The 16,168-nt window shown below is 40.5% G+C and overlaps 1 protein-coding gene across 2 annotated transcripts in view; it reads right to left on the reverse strand.

Moving 5' to 3' along the window:
- CLIP2 (CAP-Gly domain containing linker protein 2) overlaps window positions 1-16,168 on the reverse strand; it is a 210,310-nt gene that overhangs the window by 94,270 nt on the left and 99,872 nt on the right. For both annotated transcript variants that reach the window (XM_089655396.1, XM_089655395.1), the window contains exon 3: window positions 9,176-9,714. In XM_089655396.1, coding sequence (XP_089511522.1) covers window positions 9,176-9,714 — 539 coding nt within the window. The remainder of the gene's footprint in view (window positions 1-9,175; window positions 9,715-16,168) is intronic.

Consider the following 16,168-nt stretch of genomic DNA (forward strand, 5'->3'; position numbering starts at 1 on the left):
GGAAACACAACAGCTGCTTATTTTAGCAATGCATATTTTCTTTACGACCATTAGGTCAGCGAGAGGAATAATATATCATTGCTCTCCACCATCATGCCAGCCATGACATTATGGAAAAGATAAATGCACATGACTGTTGGAGGCTAGAGGATCCTAAAACAGTAACAATTTAGGGCATATTTATTCCTGTAAGTATACAAAAGAAGGGATATGATAAAATAAATAGAGAATACCAAGAGATCTGTGATAGTGATTGAAGTGCTTTTCACATAATATAGTAATTAAAGGACACCTGTTCCACAAGAAGGCTAGTAAAAGTAAGCTAGTGCCTTGGCATACCTGACATACCAATATGCAATGCAGATCTCAATGAGATGTGACTGCATGGTGTTACACAAAGCAGTGAGATGTGTTTAAGCTCCAGTTTTCTGTAAACTGAGAGGTCAAAGACTGGGTTCAGGGGGCTCATGTAGTGTAGGGTGGATGAACATTCATGCACACAGCTTATATTCACTAGTTTTAAGTGTCTGGTTTGCTTTAAAGCGTTACTAAACCCACAACAGTAAAACCAGTCTGTATATGCCCTAAAGCATGCTTGTTATACTGACCGTGAAATCTAAGGGGTAAACCTCTGCATTGTGTAAAACGGCTGTTTGATCCTGTCTTCTCTAATCCTCCCCTTTTTCGACTGTCCCAAAGCCATCTCTCTCCTGATAGAACAGACCCTTAGGGGGCATGGGAGGGTGCATGTGATAGGCACAGGGCCAACCAGCACTGTCCAGACAGAGGGTCAAGGATTATGCAGCCTCATAAGACAATCAGGGGAGAATGAAAACTCCTCCTACAAGCTTTAACTAGTGCTCTGCTGGACCCTGATATAAGTCACAAGACTGTTCCAACTGCTGATGAAAGAAGGTATTTAGCAGTTTATATTTACTGTGGGAGAGCAGATATAGTGTCCTGGGTTTAGTAACACTTTAACAATCACAATAAACATCTATACAATAAATATTTGTAAAAGCTTTTCATCATTTAGATTTTATTTTCATTCACTTCCCACATCTCTTCTAAGCCCATCTGATTTTATTACTCAGGTCCATTACCATAAATATCTGAATCTCATCAGAAATCAGACAGTATTCTAGCAGCACAGCAGTGATAAGGTTTGCATTGCTGTCTTATCTCTGCTTCCACAAGCTGTCAGAAGGAAGACTGGTGATAATGTGTTTGTGACAGCACATGAGATTAATAGAAATGATACAAAAGATTTGAGTGAAATAATAACTACTACATGGGAAAGAAAAACAGGCATATAAAACATAAAGGGCATATTTATTTTGTTGCATCAGTATAAAAAAATGTTGGTTAAAGTGTTACTAAACCCAGGACCCTGCATTCACTATATCTGGTCTCCCACAGTACACAGAACATGGAAATGCAATTACTTTAGTAAGTATAAACTGCTAAAAACCTTTTCTCATCAGCAGTTTATATCAGTTTTGTGACTTCTATTAGTGTCCAGATAAGTACTGGTTAAAGCTTGTAGGAGGGGTTTTCATTCTGCTCTAGGAGGATGCAGCATCCCTAACTTCTGTCTGGAGAGTGCTGATTGGCCCTGTGCTAATCACATGTACCCCTCCAAGAAAAAAAACAAACAAATCTGTCTAGCCAGGGTTTCTCAACCAGGGATCCATCAGAGGTTGCTAGGAGTTCCTTGAGCAATGAGCAACTTCTGCATCTCAGATAAATTCCCACTGACACCATTGATCTTTTTAGCTATCTGTAAGGAGGTAATTCTTCCCAATGACCACAATTAGAGCATTCTTTCCACTGACTGCCACAGTAATGTATCATGAGTTGTAGATATAGTGGCCAGAAAGTTATTTCAAGGGTTCCTCTGGGTTTTAAAGGTTGAGAGAGGCTGGTCTGTGTAATACACCCTTTCTGAGTATGCTGTATTGCAGAGACCTTGTCTTATCTATTCCTTTGAGTGGATATTTTCAATATAGGTACAAGTGTTTATCATCTTGGTCATTTATGCCTGCTTCAATACTGAATTTTTTTATGGCTGACTGGTGTGCAGCTTTAGATATATTTAGACACTATGGGGTTGATTTACCAAAGATAAATAGACTGCCGCATACAAGGTGCAGTTGCACTCTGCAAGTGCAATTGCTCCAGAGCTTTGTAAATGATATAACGATTCACTTGCAAGGAATACCCAATCATGTGAAAGGAAAATTTAAAAAAAAAAGTTCTTTTGCTTGCACATGACTGGATGATGGAAGTCTGTAGAGCCTCTGCTCATTTATTAAGCTCTGGAGCAACTGCTCTTGCAGAGTGCAACTGCACTTTGAAAAGTGCACAGTCTATTTGCCTTTAGTAAATCAACCCCTATTTCTGTGTGATTTTACCATAATGGAGAGAATTCAATATGGTAAGAATAACTTTAAAGGGACAGTTCAGCCATCTAAATGCAGCCAGATAGTCTAAATTAGCTCCTGATTTCTTATATCTCTAGGGTACTTTAACAGCCAATTCTGCTCCTGTCCACCTGAGAGTCTGGGGTTTTCTGACCACATTTCTTCACTTTTTCTAAAAGATAAAATCAAAATACAACAGGGATAGTGAAATAAGCGGTAAACAAAGGCAATTTTTGCTCCCCCTATTTCACTACTATCTATGTATACACAATTGTTTATTATACTTTGTATTACTCTAAGCCAGGTATGTGAAACAGTTGCTCTTCCGCTCCTTCTTTGTGATCCTCATTGGTTTACGGATAAAACAAAATGAATCTGCTTCCAGCTGTTTGCCAGTTGCACTTTCTTACATCATTTTCATCTAAATACTTCAAGAAATAAAAAGATACAATGTTGTAAGTTACATTTATTACTGTGATGGTAATTACCAAAGTGCTATCACTTCTGAGTATTCACTTCTTGAATTAAGTAGGTGCAGCCCTCAGTAGTCATATCGCAGCTCCCTTGAAGATATAGTTCTCTCGGTTTAGGCCATTGTTTCATCTGAGTTTGACAAGTCTGACCTAAACTCTCACATGGTTCAAAATATGCAACTGGGATAAGGAAAGGTCACCTTTGAACTTTGATTGTATAGATTCAGCATCAAAGATAACAGAAGAAGCATTCAGCAAGCCTCAGTGCCATTCAAATAGGAAATGAAGGAAGTACTTACTTCCAAGTACCATTTGAATATTACAAACCAGGAACTTGGTAAGGCTTCATGTACACGAGCCTACTTTGAAAACTGGCCTCTGGGAAACGCAAATTGTGGCAAAAACACGGTACCACGGTTGCCGTGATTTGCGTTTTTCCATGGTCAGTGGTCAAAAAGTACGTATCCTGAACGCGATTCTTTTGTGTTCAGGAGAGGGAGGTTTAACCTTACTTAAACACGGCAGCTCCTAAACTCTGCTAAAGGCCTATGTGTACATGGACACATAGAATTTTATGGAGTTGAGTTTAGGAGCTTTGGCAAAAAAATGCCAAAAGCTCCTAAATTCAAGTTTAGCAGATGCTCGTGTACAGTATATAAAGCCTTAGGGCATCAAGAAAAAATTTGACAATGCACGGTCCCAGCAACCACCAAACCCACAGTATAAATAGTTCCCGGAGGGTCCTTGTGCTGCGACATAGTCTGCACAATGGTAGGTCCTCCCCTGTCCAACCCCATAATAGTCACTGCTGTGCAGATTTGGGAACTCAACTGCTATTATCTCACTATTCAAGTGTTTTAACTCTCAAGCATCTAACAAAATACATTTAGATGGATTGACCCTTTTAAATAACATGCTAAAGGTTTGTATACTACAACTGCCTGTATATTTTTAAACTTTTGTCACATGTGAACAAAGAGATTACCTAACGCAGTGCACTGCCATGACACTAAAAGCTGCCTATTGTAGCAAAGACCAGCTTTGAACATTTTTATAGAATTTAATACTCAGGTACCTCTTCAAGCAGCTTAAACTCAAAGCTCATTTTATTCCATTAATAAGGTTAGGTTGGCAATATCATTGCGGAAATAATGACATAACTTACTTGCCATCTTTAGAATTGCTGCAACTCAGCTTTTAAATGGTTTAAAGAAGACCAGTAAAGCTAAATGGATCCATCACAATTCAGTACAGTAAAACATTATGAGTTATTTATTAGTAAAAATCATATGATTCAATATTAAAGAATAACTAAACCCAACAACAAAAATATAGAAGCTTACAGTCCTTACATGTGATGGCTTCTTTAGTTTTCTTTGTTTTCAAGCAAAGAACATTTTCAGTAAATACAGAAAATACTTGTTGATCTTGCCAGAAATGTAGTGTCCTGGTCACTTCCTGTAAGCTGCATTTTTACCTTTCTTAGCCATGTTCTGTATACTACCAATGGCCCTGCCCTCCATGTAATGGAGAGGAAGAGAGGTTTGTCCATATCAAAAGAGCAGCCCGTTGTAATTTGGTAAATCTGAAAGGTACAGTATTGGTAGGTCCACTTTAAGCATCAGTGCAATGTTACTGCAACTGGTAAATACTTCTTGCAGTAACATTACTTAGACTTAGGCCCCTTTCATGCTGACTGACTGTTTGCATCCGCCTTTCAGTTTTTTAGGTGGTCCCGATCGGACCATCCATAGCTCACTATGGAGCGGCAGATGTCAGCTGACATGTGTCTGCTGACACCCTCCGGAATTCGATTCAATCCTGTCCGCTACAAACAAACGGATGGGGATCCATTCCCCATTTGTCCAGTGGATCGGATCGGATTACAATTGAATGGAAATGGACAGGTGGTCCATTTCCATCCGACCGCCCCTTAGAGAACAGCAGGCTGTGTCAGTGTCCACTCTGCATAGCTGAGTAGGTGGATCTGCTTGATGGAGTCTGGCCATCTGAAAGGGGCCTTAGGCTCAGACTTAGAAAATCAGACAATGTTTTTATTGCTCTCTATGCCTTCCTAGCTCAGTCACCCATTTCATGTACCAATATCACATTCACAGAAAGCAAATTAAAATTTGCCCAATGTGCTCACAAGCAGAAATACACATTTTCATTGTTCCCTACTCTGTGCAAAGCTACTAAAAAATTTGGGGGGAAGTTATGGTTTACTGGAATTTCTGGCATTAAGTGTGAATCCAATATCACGATAGACATGACTGTAAATATCTCCAATGCGTTCCTGTTTTATCCTAAAAGGGTACCTACAAGTAATCTTCATAAAACACATCATTTCCCCACATTGCAAAACATGTCTGCAGAAGTAAAACTATACCAACACCTCAAGGTAAGAGAAACCTGCCACTGCTGACCACCCTACTGAAAATGCTAGTTAACTAACTATGATGTAGCTGCTTTGATTTCAACAGTTTCTGAGTCTCTGACCTTAAAAAAAGTGTATCTCAAACTTTTTTCAGTCAAGGTACCCTTTAAAATTCTGCACAATCTCGAGGCACCCAATTCTAAAATGTAAAGAATGAAACTAATATTTTTACATAATGCAGCAACATCCACACACGTAGGATACCCAATGTTAGAGGAGATTTATTCTTCCAAATTAAACACACCTTTGCACACACGTACTGTGTTCCCATTTTTCTTTTCTCCCTCAGTTTCCCTACTTCACTCAGCTAATGTGACCCCCGTACAGACAGAGAGGGGCAGGGGAGAAGCAAACAAGGGTGCTGTGCAGGCTGCCAACATCCTTGTTATTAACCAATTACATCCTTGGTTGTTAGGATATCGGTAGCTGGAAGCCTGTAAAGGTGCACAATGAAAACCCGTGGCTTTGTGTAACTAAAAGGCAGATTTAATCCACCCACCAGCTTGTATATAATTTTGGGTCAATTTTTAGGCATTTTATCAAGGCACCCCTGAAGAAATCTGAAGGCACCCTGGTTGAAAAAGGCAGCCTTTAACCACTTCCCCTTTGGCCATTGTAAATAAACGGCCAGACGGTGTCAGTGCAGGGGCGGGTGGCCGTTTATAAATGGCCTCCCCGCCCCCTGCTTGTGCGCGCTCCCTGGGAGCATGCAGCACCGCGTTTCGGTGCCTGCTGTGCCCTCCGGACACAGTGGAACACCGATCGTTGTACGGGACCTCTGTGCAAGGTCCCGATCATGTGATCACTGATTCCCCAATCAGTGATCACATGAAGAGTAGTAAGCAAGATGTCATTTCTGACATCATTGCTTACTACATGTGAAATCTGTGAATGATCACAGAGATCACATGGTACAGGACTATTCACAACAGCCTTATACCATGTGACAAGCTGTGACCAATCACAGCTCTCACAGTATTTCTCAATGGCTGCAGGAATGCAGCCAGAGAGAAGGAGAAATGATTGCTTCTACAGCCGTTATGGGAGTAAAAGCAATCAGCGTAAAAAAAAAAAATCTTCATAACCCCCCACAAGTAGTACAGTGTCACTGTACTGCTAGGGTGACAGTATGTAAAAAAAACATAAATAATAATAATAAAAAAAAGCCAAATAAATTTATGTGAATGTCCATTTATTTGACTTTTTTTGGAGATTAAAAGCGGTATTACACTATGGAGGTCTTTTTCTTTACCCCTTTCATGCATGCCTGAGCCTTATTGTGTGAAAGGGATATTTGATGCGCTGAGTTAGGAGCGGAGCCCGATTGGAGTCAGTGGAGCCATATTGTGGGACGCCGTCTGATTTGAGGATTACCTAAGGTGTTGTGGCCCTTAGGGGTTGATGTTGGGAGGTGAGGAGGCACTTTAGCCACTGTGGGATAAGTCACATAAGAGTGTTACTGAGAGCACTTACAAGTGTACACTGAAGATTGAAGCACTTTGTGTTGGACTGATCACCATTGATGTTTGCACCGAATGATTTTATCCAATTGTTGTTTATTTATTTTTATTATTTGTGTTTTTTTGCACTTATCACTTGATATATTAATTGTGGATATCTGTTTTGGTATATATTTCACTTTACCTGGTGTGTATGCATATTAATTGGCAGACCAGGCACTTGATTTTACACAGTGTGTTGCTGTTTTGAGCACGTGTCACTTTATATTGTTTCAAGGATTGGAGTCTCACGTTGTAATTATTTATTATTAATTTGTATATTTATGTATATATATTTATTCACATAATTGTGTGTACATACACTTATTTATTAATTTATTGCATTTGCATAGCGCTTCACCATTTTTTGTTTCATTTTTGCACATCCTGGGGTATAGGGAATAGGTGACAGCAGCTGGCTTATTAGGGAATCTCATAGTTGAGCGCAGGAGGATTTCCTATTTTAACAACTCAATAATGAACCCTAGGGATTGAGACTGGGATGCCATTAAAGTTCATGTGTGTGAAAGGCAGGTGTTCCAATACTTTTGGCAATATAGTGTATATACTTATTCACTCCCTTGTTATCTCTCGCCTTGACTATTGCAACTCCCTCCACATTGGCCTACCTAATCGAAGGATATCCCCTTTTCAGTCTATCATGAATGCTGCTGCCAGACTCATCCACCTTACTAACCATTCCATATCTGCCATCCCTCTCTGCCAATCCCTCCACTGGCTTCCCATTGCCCAACAAATAAAATTCAAAACATTAACAATAACATATAAAGCCATTTATGACTCTGCCCCAAATTATATCACCAATCCTGTCTCCAAATATCACCCAAACTGTCCTCTCCGCTCCTCCCACAACCTCCTGCTCTCTAGCTCCCTTGTCTCCTCCTCCCATGCTTGTCTCCAGGACTTCTCCAGAGCCTCCCCAATCCTCTGGAACTTTCTACCCCAATCTATTGGACTATCGCCTACTCTGCCCACTTTTAGGTGATCTCTGAAAGCCTATCTCTTCAGGAAAACCTATCCTGCCTTCAGCTAATAACAGAATCTTCTATTTCTCCTATCAGTTCATCCCCCACAGTTATTACCGTTTGTACCACCAGCCCCTCTCTATTATATTGTAAGCTCCAAGGAGCAGGGCCCTCCTAACCCTCTTGTATTGAACTGTATCGTTGCTGTATTGTCTCCCTTTATATTGTAAAGAGCTGAGCAAACTGTTTGTGCTATATAAATCCTGTATAATAATATACAAGGTGGAGATATATTTCATTGTTCACTAGCAGTACACTGTAATTATGGAAGGGAGTTGTGACAGTGTATCCTTCATGAATGTCTTTCACAGAGGGTAATATCACAAGATAAGCAGCACAAATCCCCTACACAAAACTGCATTCCAGAAGCCAGTGTGCTACAGTGACATAATACTGATCCAATCCTATTCAGAACATGCTCAGATACTTCTTGGTCCTGAGACAACGCAGGGCAATTAGCAACCAGTCTTACCCTATCCATGTTTACTTCTATGGCCAAACCATATTGGTGTGAATAGCTTTGCCATGTATTTATTGTCCATGTGTAAAAAGTTGAATACAAGATAGATAGATAGATAGATAGATAGATAGATAGATAGATAGATAGATAGATAGATAGATAGATAACATTTTTTGTAAAACAACATTTTTAATTAAAGTAACCCAAAACATGGCTTCCATAATACCTTTGTCTACCACTGAACAAGTAGAGCAACCACAGGGTCATTTAATAAATAATAGTTGTTCACACAGTGTAGAGAATGAGAGAAAAGAAGTTGAGACTGTGGGGGAGATTTACTAAAGCTGGCTCACTCAGAACCTCATGCACCTGTGCATGGTAACCAATCAGCTTCTAACCTCAGCTTGTTCAATTAGGCTTTAGCAATAAAACCTGGAACCTGATTGGTTTCCAGGCAGAAGTGCACAATATTCTGAACCAGCTTTAGTAAATAAACCTGTGTCCAATATAAATATCAAATCATGTTCAAAGGAAATTTCAAAAAATGGATTTGCATGTGATTAAAGGATTTAAGTGATCACAGCTTCATCTTATTTACTAAGAGTGCCCATTCATTTCCTTAGTAAATAAACCAACTTTAGTGTTTCCCCGTACACCTTGCAGGCTACATTCTGGAATTCACATGCAACTTCCATATAGCTGTTAAAAAAAGAAAACTTTGGGTGATTGGGAGAATAAAATAAATAAAACTACAGTAAATAACATTCATCAAAAACCAAAGGCATATATACAAGTGTAGATTATCAGTCTTCCAAGGAAACTGTCTGACAGACTCACCAGAACACGGTCTCCAAGCCGTAGATCCTTGTCCCCCTTTTTCACTGACCCACTGTCCGAAAGGTTGGATCCAGATTCATTTCCTGTTTTCATAGTGCTGTTCAGCACACTTTCTCGTAATGGCACAATTCGAGTGGTTAAGGGTGGTGTGGCAGTTCCAGAATGCAAAGACAAATTTTGCGTTGTCAAAGATTCCACTGAATGTGAATCACTTCCTCCACCATCTGCCACAGGCTGGCGAGTCAATTTGGATGGTCTTGTAAATATTCCTTGCAGTGACGGACATTCAAAGTAGCGCACTCCACCAACAGATCCATCATTTTTTCCTACTGGGTCATCAAGAACCACACCTGCCCACTGGCCTGGGGCAAACTGGGTTTCTCCTAAATACTGTACTACTCCAGGCTTAACTCCATTGACCCACACACGTTCGCCAACCACATAATCTCCTAGGAACTCATCGCCCACTTCAGTGATTTTTGATCCAGTTTTTTCTGCACCAACAGATGATGTAGAACCTTGTTTATGAAGAGGGGAGCCTGTAAAGACACAAGGTCAACATTTAGTATTTTGTATTTATCTGATATTTATTTTTAACTATAATTACTCATTCTGTCCTGGACATCAGTATTATCCAACCATCTATTCTGCAGTGTTCTTCATGTTTCCTGTGCAAAAACAGTATTGTCATTCAAACCTAATTGCTTTGATATTCTTAAATTTGAACTCTGTGCACAAAAACTTTAATTAAAATATATTTGTCAATAGCGACAAAAGGAGTACATCAAATGTCAATGCAAGGCCAGATATTACCTGGAAATGTAGTAGGGACATCAGCCCTGTGCTACACAGTCTGTACAGAGAGTAGGGTGAAATCTAGCAAGTCCTGCCACTATGGGCTGCCCACAAAACAACTATAGGGAGGCGGACACAAGACCAGTCACTCTGCACAGCAGGGAACCTGCTGACAGCTGATGACTCACTACATTACCACATGTTTTCTAGTGAATATGTTTTTAGTGAATGCCAACTTTTTTGGAAAAACGCTGTGCGGTACCTTACTGCATACTTGGATGTGGTAAGATACCACTTTGTGAATTGCCCCCGATATTTGTTGAGTAAATAGATACCAAACATGTCAAGATTTAACATTGAGCACACCTGTGATATATGCCGCCCGAATTCATCCCAAAGATGTTCTATCAGGTTGAGGTCAGGACTCTGTGCAGACCAGTCAAGTTCCTCCATCTCAAACTCGCTCATCCATGTCTTCAAGGACCTTGATTTGTGCACTGTTGCGCAGTCATGTTGGAACAGCAAGGGGCACACTGTTGCCACAAAGTTAGTAGCATGAAATTGTCCAAAATATCTTGGTATGCTGATGTCTTAAGAGTTCTTTTCACTGAAACTAAGGGCCAAGTCTAACCCCTGAAAAACAACCTCACACCATAATCCCCCCTCCATCAAACTTTACACTTGGCACAATGCAGTCAAGCAAGTACTGTTCTCTTGGCAACCGCCAAACCCAGACACATCCCTCAGATTGCCAGAGAAGCATGATTCATCACTCCAGAGAACATGTCTACACTGCTCTAGAGTCCAGTGGTGGCGTGCTTTACACCATTGCATCCAACGCTTTGCATTTCACTTGGTAATGTAAGGCTTGGATGCAGCTGCTCGGCCATGGAAATCCATTCTATTAAGCTCTTTACGCAGTGTTGTTGTGCTAATCTGAAGGCCACATGAAGTTTGGAGGTCTTAACTATTGACTCTGCAGACAGTTGGCAACTTCTGCGCTTCAGCATGTGCTGACCCTGCTTTGTCATTTTGCATGGCCTCCCATTTCTTGGCTGAGTTGCTGTTGTTCCCAGTTGCTTCCACTTTGTTATAATACCACTAACAGTTCACCATGGAATATTTAGTAGAAAGGAAATTTCACGGATGGACTTCTTGCACAGGTGGCAACCTATCGCGGTACCACGCATGAATTCACTGAGCTCCTGACAGCGACTCATTCTTTCTCAAATGTTTGTAGAAGTAGTCTGCATGCCTAGGTGCTTGATTTTATACACCTGTGGTCTGGTCATGGAGGTGATTGGAACACCTGAATCCAGTAATTTGGAGGGGTGTCCCAATACGTTTGGCAATATTGTGTGTGAGTGTGTATATGTATATATATATATATATACATATATACTACTTTTGGTATTCATGTTGTACAATTTTAAAAAGTTAAAACTAGGGTTCGTAGGGTTCGTACTGACACCAATCCTAATTATTTGCACCAGTACTTGTACTGGTGCAATTGCTTCAATACCTGAAACCAAATCACATGCAGTTTCCCCCACTGCTCCTGTGTGAACCCAGGCTTGTCATAGTGTCTTCAGCTTGGGTTTACTAGTAGCATTGCGGGAAGCCATCTGATTTGGACAGGAATTGCACTGCATTCCTGTTTAAATTGCAAGCAATTCTTTGCAGTGCAATTTGAGCTCATTCATTTTGTATGGGCTCAGATCGCACCGCAAACGTATCGGTACTTGGTATCGCTGAGTTCTTCACTGAAAATATCAGTACTTGTGCTCTCCGGTAAAAAAAACAGTATCGGTGCAACCCTAGGTAAAATATAGAACATCTAAAAACTCTAATCATTAATTGTTTTCTAAATTTTGTATCTTGACTTCCATAATTCAGCGATTACGGCTTTCTTTTTTCTTCATAACAAAAACTTACTAAAAGAAAAAAAAATTGAAGGCAGCTGTTTTTCTCAAGAGGCGTACCAGGTCTGAAAGGCTTTTAAGGAGCCTTTGTTCTCCCTGTACTGTGACAGAAAACAGAGTTTGGGACACACTGTAATCAGAGCTGCCACACTAGCTGCTTTCTAGCAGAAAAATGGTTGTTGTTCATATATTTCCTTTAAGATTGAACTGCAATGTAATCATATGTTCATACTACATGTTTCAGCATATAAGAGGAACACCTTTGAAAAGTATGAAAAAAGCTAAATGTTTCAGAAATTGTACTGCTAAGGCTACCAGCAGCTTCTGTGGCAGTGTTGCCATGGGAACTAAGAAATTCATTCAAATATATGGAATATAAAAGGTTTCTTTGAAAGACACGTTTTATTCAGTGTGTAGGAACATGTAACAGAGAAAAACTATGGTGTAGTGAAATTAAAAGAAAATCCTATCTAAGTTTTTTTTGTCTCCACAATTATCCAATATTTTTGAATATCTTATTGTGACAAGACATTGATCATTCCCTTTTCTCCATAGAACATTACTAGAAATGTGAAATATCCATATGGAAGCCCAGTAAGAGGTGAGACTATGGAAAATCCTGGTGCGAGGAAGGATGGGCAGACATCGTGACACACCTGTTCCTCTATGAACATCTAAGGCAGCGGTTCTCAACCTGTGGGTTGCGACCCCTTTGGGGGTCGAACGACCCTTTCACAGGGGTCGCCTAAGACCATCGGAAAACACATATTTCCGATGGTCTTAGGAAATGAGACATCGCTCCTCTATCCGTCTCCAGACGGGTCCGCCCACATGCAGATACGCCCACATACGAGTAAGAGAACAGTCAGCAGTGATGACACCTGACCCCTCTGCCCCAGTCTATCATCTCCCACAACATCTGCCCCACCTATTGTCTGCACTGCTCCCCCAATCATCGCTGAGCGGCGACATCATCCCCAGCTGTAAATGTGAGGCAGGGGTTGTCGGGATTAAACTAGAACTTGACCAACCAGACGAGGTGACCTGTCAATGGGAAGCGCCAATGAAGAAGTTTTGACATCCACAGATTGGGCGTGTCCTCTGTCAGGAAGTCGGCTAGCTGGGGACTGGGTTGAGGATAGGGAAGAGTGTATCCAAGATGGCGGCGGTGTGGAGGTGAGAGCAGGCTGTGTGTGAAGAGAGCTGGCTGCTCTGTGTGGTGGGGATGGGGGAAGTGTGACACCTTGTATAGCGGGAATGAGAAGAGCTGCTGCAGTTATGAAGTAGCAACGCAAATAATTTTATTGTTGGGGGTCACCTCAACATGAGGAACTGTATTAAAGGGTTGCGGCATTAGGAAGGTTGAGAACCACTGATCTAAGGGTCTATGAACCCTGAAATGTAAAGCACACAATACAATCTAAATCACAGTTCAGCACCAAAGCAGTGTTTGCTGGTGCACAATCTTCCAACAGCTACATTGCCCAGGATGGGTCTTGGTAGACCCCAAGATTTTGGTCTGCAGCCAGGGAGGTTTGAATCTTCAGCATCTACCAAAAATTGTACTAATTGACAAAGGTTTTCTGCAAAATCTTGCTGTATTGGTAATGCTCGGACCTTAGAAGAAGGGGGTAATGCCACAAAAACTTGTCTTAAAATTGTAATTGCTAGTGCAAACAAAACCGTATCATGGGCAGTAGTCATCTGTGTTGTCACCCTATCCAGGAGGTCTCCACATCAGAACTATTCACAGGTGTGTTGAATGGCTCACCTCATCCTGTCCCCTATGATTTCATCTGAGGATCTATACATCACTACAGGACATAGTAGTGACGTAGGGGTCAGGAAATGGAACTTCAGTGTGCAGAGGGGACAGGCATCCAACATTCCCGTAACTGAACCCCAATGCAGGTAAAGGGCAACCTGTACTGGGAAAATAAACAAAATGCCTTTGCTGAACTCTCTTTTACATATGTTAGTTTCCTAACTATTATGTTGACTCAAAGGTTGTATTGTACTATATTGGCACAAATTTGCAGATCAGGATTTCAGATTTTTTTTCCAGCTTCACTTAATGCATGGTTTTTTAAAGGTCAGTGATTCAGAAAGCACTAAACCCAGATACAATCAGATACCAGGTTCAGAAGGGGGTAGGCAATGTCAGATTCTTTCAGCACAGGCTTCCTTAACCCCAGATTCACACCTAAGCATTTTCTGCAATGTTTTGCATTTTGCAGAAACACACTACAGTCCATTTAACATGATTTCCTATGGGACACGTTCACATCTCCTCGTTTTCACTTGCACTTGGTGCGTTTTTGGAAAGGGTCAGGGACATTTTTAAAGCAAACAGTTGCATTTTTGGTTCTATAGACTTCAATGGAAATGCTGCATGTAGTGCATTTTTGCTGCTTTTCTGATTTTTTTTAATGCATTTTAAATCTACCTAGCAACAAGGAAAAAAAAAAGAAAACCGCAGCAAAAAATGCAGGTGCAAAACACACCGCAAAACGCAATGCAGAAACGGATCAAACGCAAACTGCTTAGGTGTGAACCTATCCTTAACCAGTTGCTGCCCAGCCTATAGCCAGATGGCCGAGCGAACAGCTCGTCCCTCTGGGTGGACACCTTATGGTGTCCTTTCCAGAACGCGCATTGCGCATTCCCACAGGGCCGCGCTGTGGCGAGATCTGTTACCGGCCATGTACCTCGGACATGGCCGATGACAGATCTGTGTAACAGCCCTGCTGCCAGTACCATGTGACCTGCTGTGACCAATCACAGCAGGTCACATGACAGTTGTATACAATGGATGGCTTCCTTTCATGCCATCCATTGTATACAAGTGTGTCTAGCTGTGAATGGTCACAGCGATCACATGGTACTGGCAATAGGGCCAACATGGTACTGCACAAGCTGGGCCAATCACAGCCCATTTGTGTCATGTGATTAGCTGTGGCCAAATCACAGCTAATCACAAAAAAAACCCCCTGAATGAATCGATTTCATTCAGGCAAATGCTTGCTTATAGCAAAGTAATTCTTTGCTATAAGCATATTGTGTAAAAAAAAAAAAAATACTGATCACTTCCCCAAAGTATTGCAATGTTACTATGGTAACATTATACTACTTTGGTCATAGTGCGATATGAAAAAAAAAATCTTAAAAAAAGAGAAAAAATTTAATAAAGAATTAAAAATAATAAAAAAATTGAAAAAAATTATCTTTTTTTTTCGTACTGTCACCAGTCAGATCACAGCCATGCCAGTTATATGATGACGCTGTACTGCACTGGTGACAGTGTGTAAAAAAAAATAGTGAAAATTATTTTTCTAATTTCTTAATTTTCCGAAAAATTATGACAAAAAAATTACAACTTCAAAAAACTCGCCATGCCTGTTATGAAATGCGTCAGACTGTCTACTTTGCAAAAAGGGGTAATTTGGGTGATATCTGTACTGTTCTGACATTCTTGGATCTCAAAAAATTAGACTGGCCATCAGTACTTCAGGATTGATCAATTTTCAGATATATCCCATAGTTTGTGAACTCTATGACTTTTCTACAGACTAAATAATAGATACTAATTTGGGTTATTTTCACCAAAGACATGTAGTAGAATACATCTTGGCCTAAATGTATGGAGAACAATCATTTATTTGCAATCTTTTATAACAGAAACAAAGAAAAACGTGTTTTTTTTCCCCCAAATTTTCTGCCTTTTTTTGTTAATTCAGCAAAAAATAAAAACCCCAGTGGTGATTAAATACCACCAAAAGAAAGCTCTAGTTCTGTGAAGAAACTCAATATAGAACCCTATGGAGTAAGACTGGGATGTCATTAAAGTTCATGTATGTGTAAAGGCAGGTGTCCCACTACTTTTGGCAACATAGTGTATGTAAATGAGACCTTTTCCACCTCAGTTTCCTCATATCTCTGTACACCAGGGATCCATTTATGGCCTGTGATGATGGGTTTTGGGCCAGAGTCAACTGGTAAATGTTGCTTATTGTTTTGACAGTTACATTTATCCTACAGCTGACCATCATCTGACCTGCATTTGACATACTTCAAGCTGCTTTGCATTCCGATAGACTAGTATGGGAAGAGAAGCGGTTTTGATGTGAAAAAGGCCCATCAACACAGGCTTATGTTATTATTTTCAGATTCAATCTTTCTGAAGCAATAAAACAACTGCAAAAAATGAATGCAGATATGTGTATTTTGCTAGGTAGCATTTGTAAGAGCTATGGGAAACTGAGGGGAGAAACATCAC

Source organism: Staurois parvus, unplaced genomic scaffold (assembly GCF_062004578.1).
Source record: "Staurois parvus isolate SC_StPar_1 unplaced genomic scaffold, SC_StPar_1.0 ptg000839l, whole genome shotgun sequence".
Classification (NCBI taxonomy): Eukaryota; Metazoa; Chordata; class Amphibia; order Anura; family Ranidae; genus Staurois; species Staurois parvus.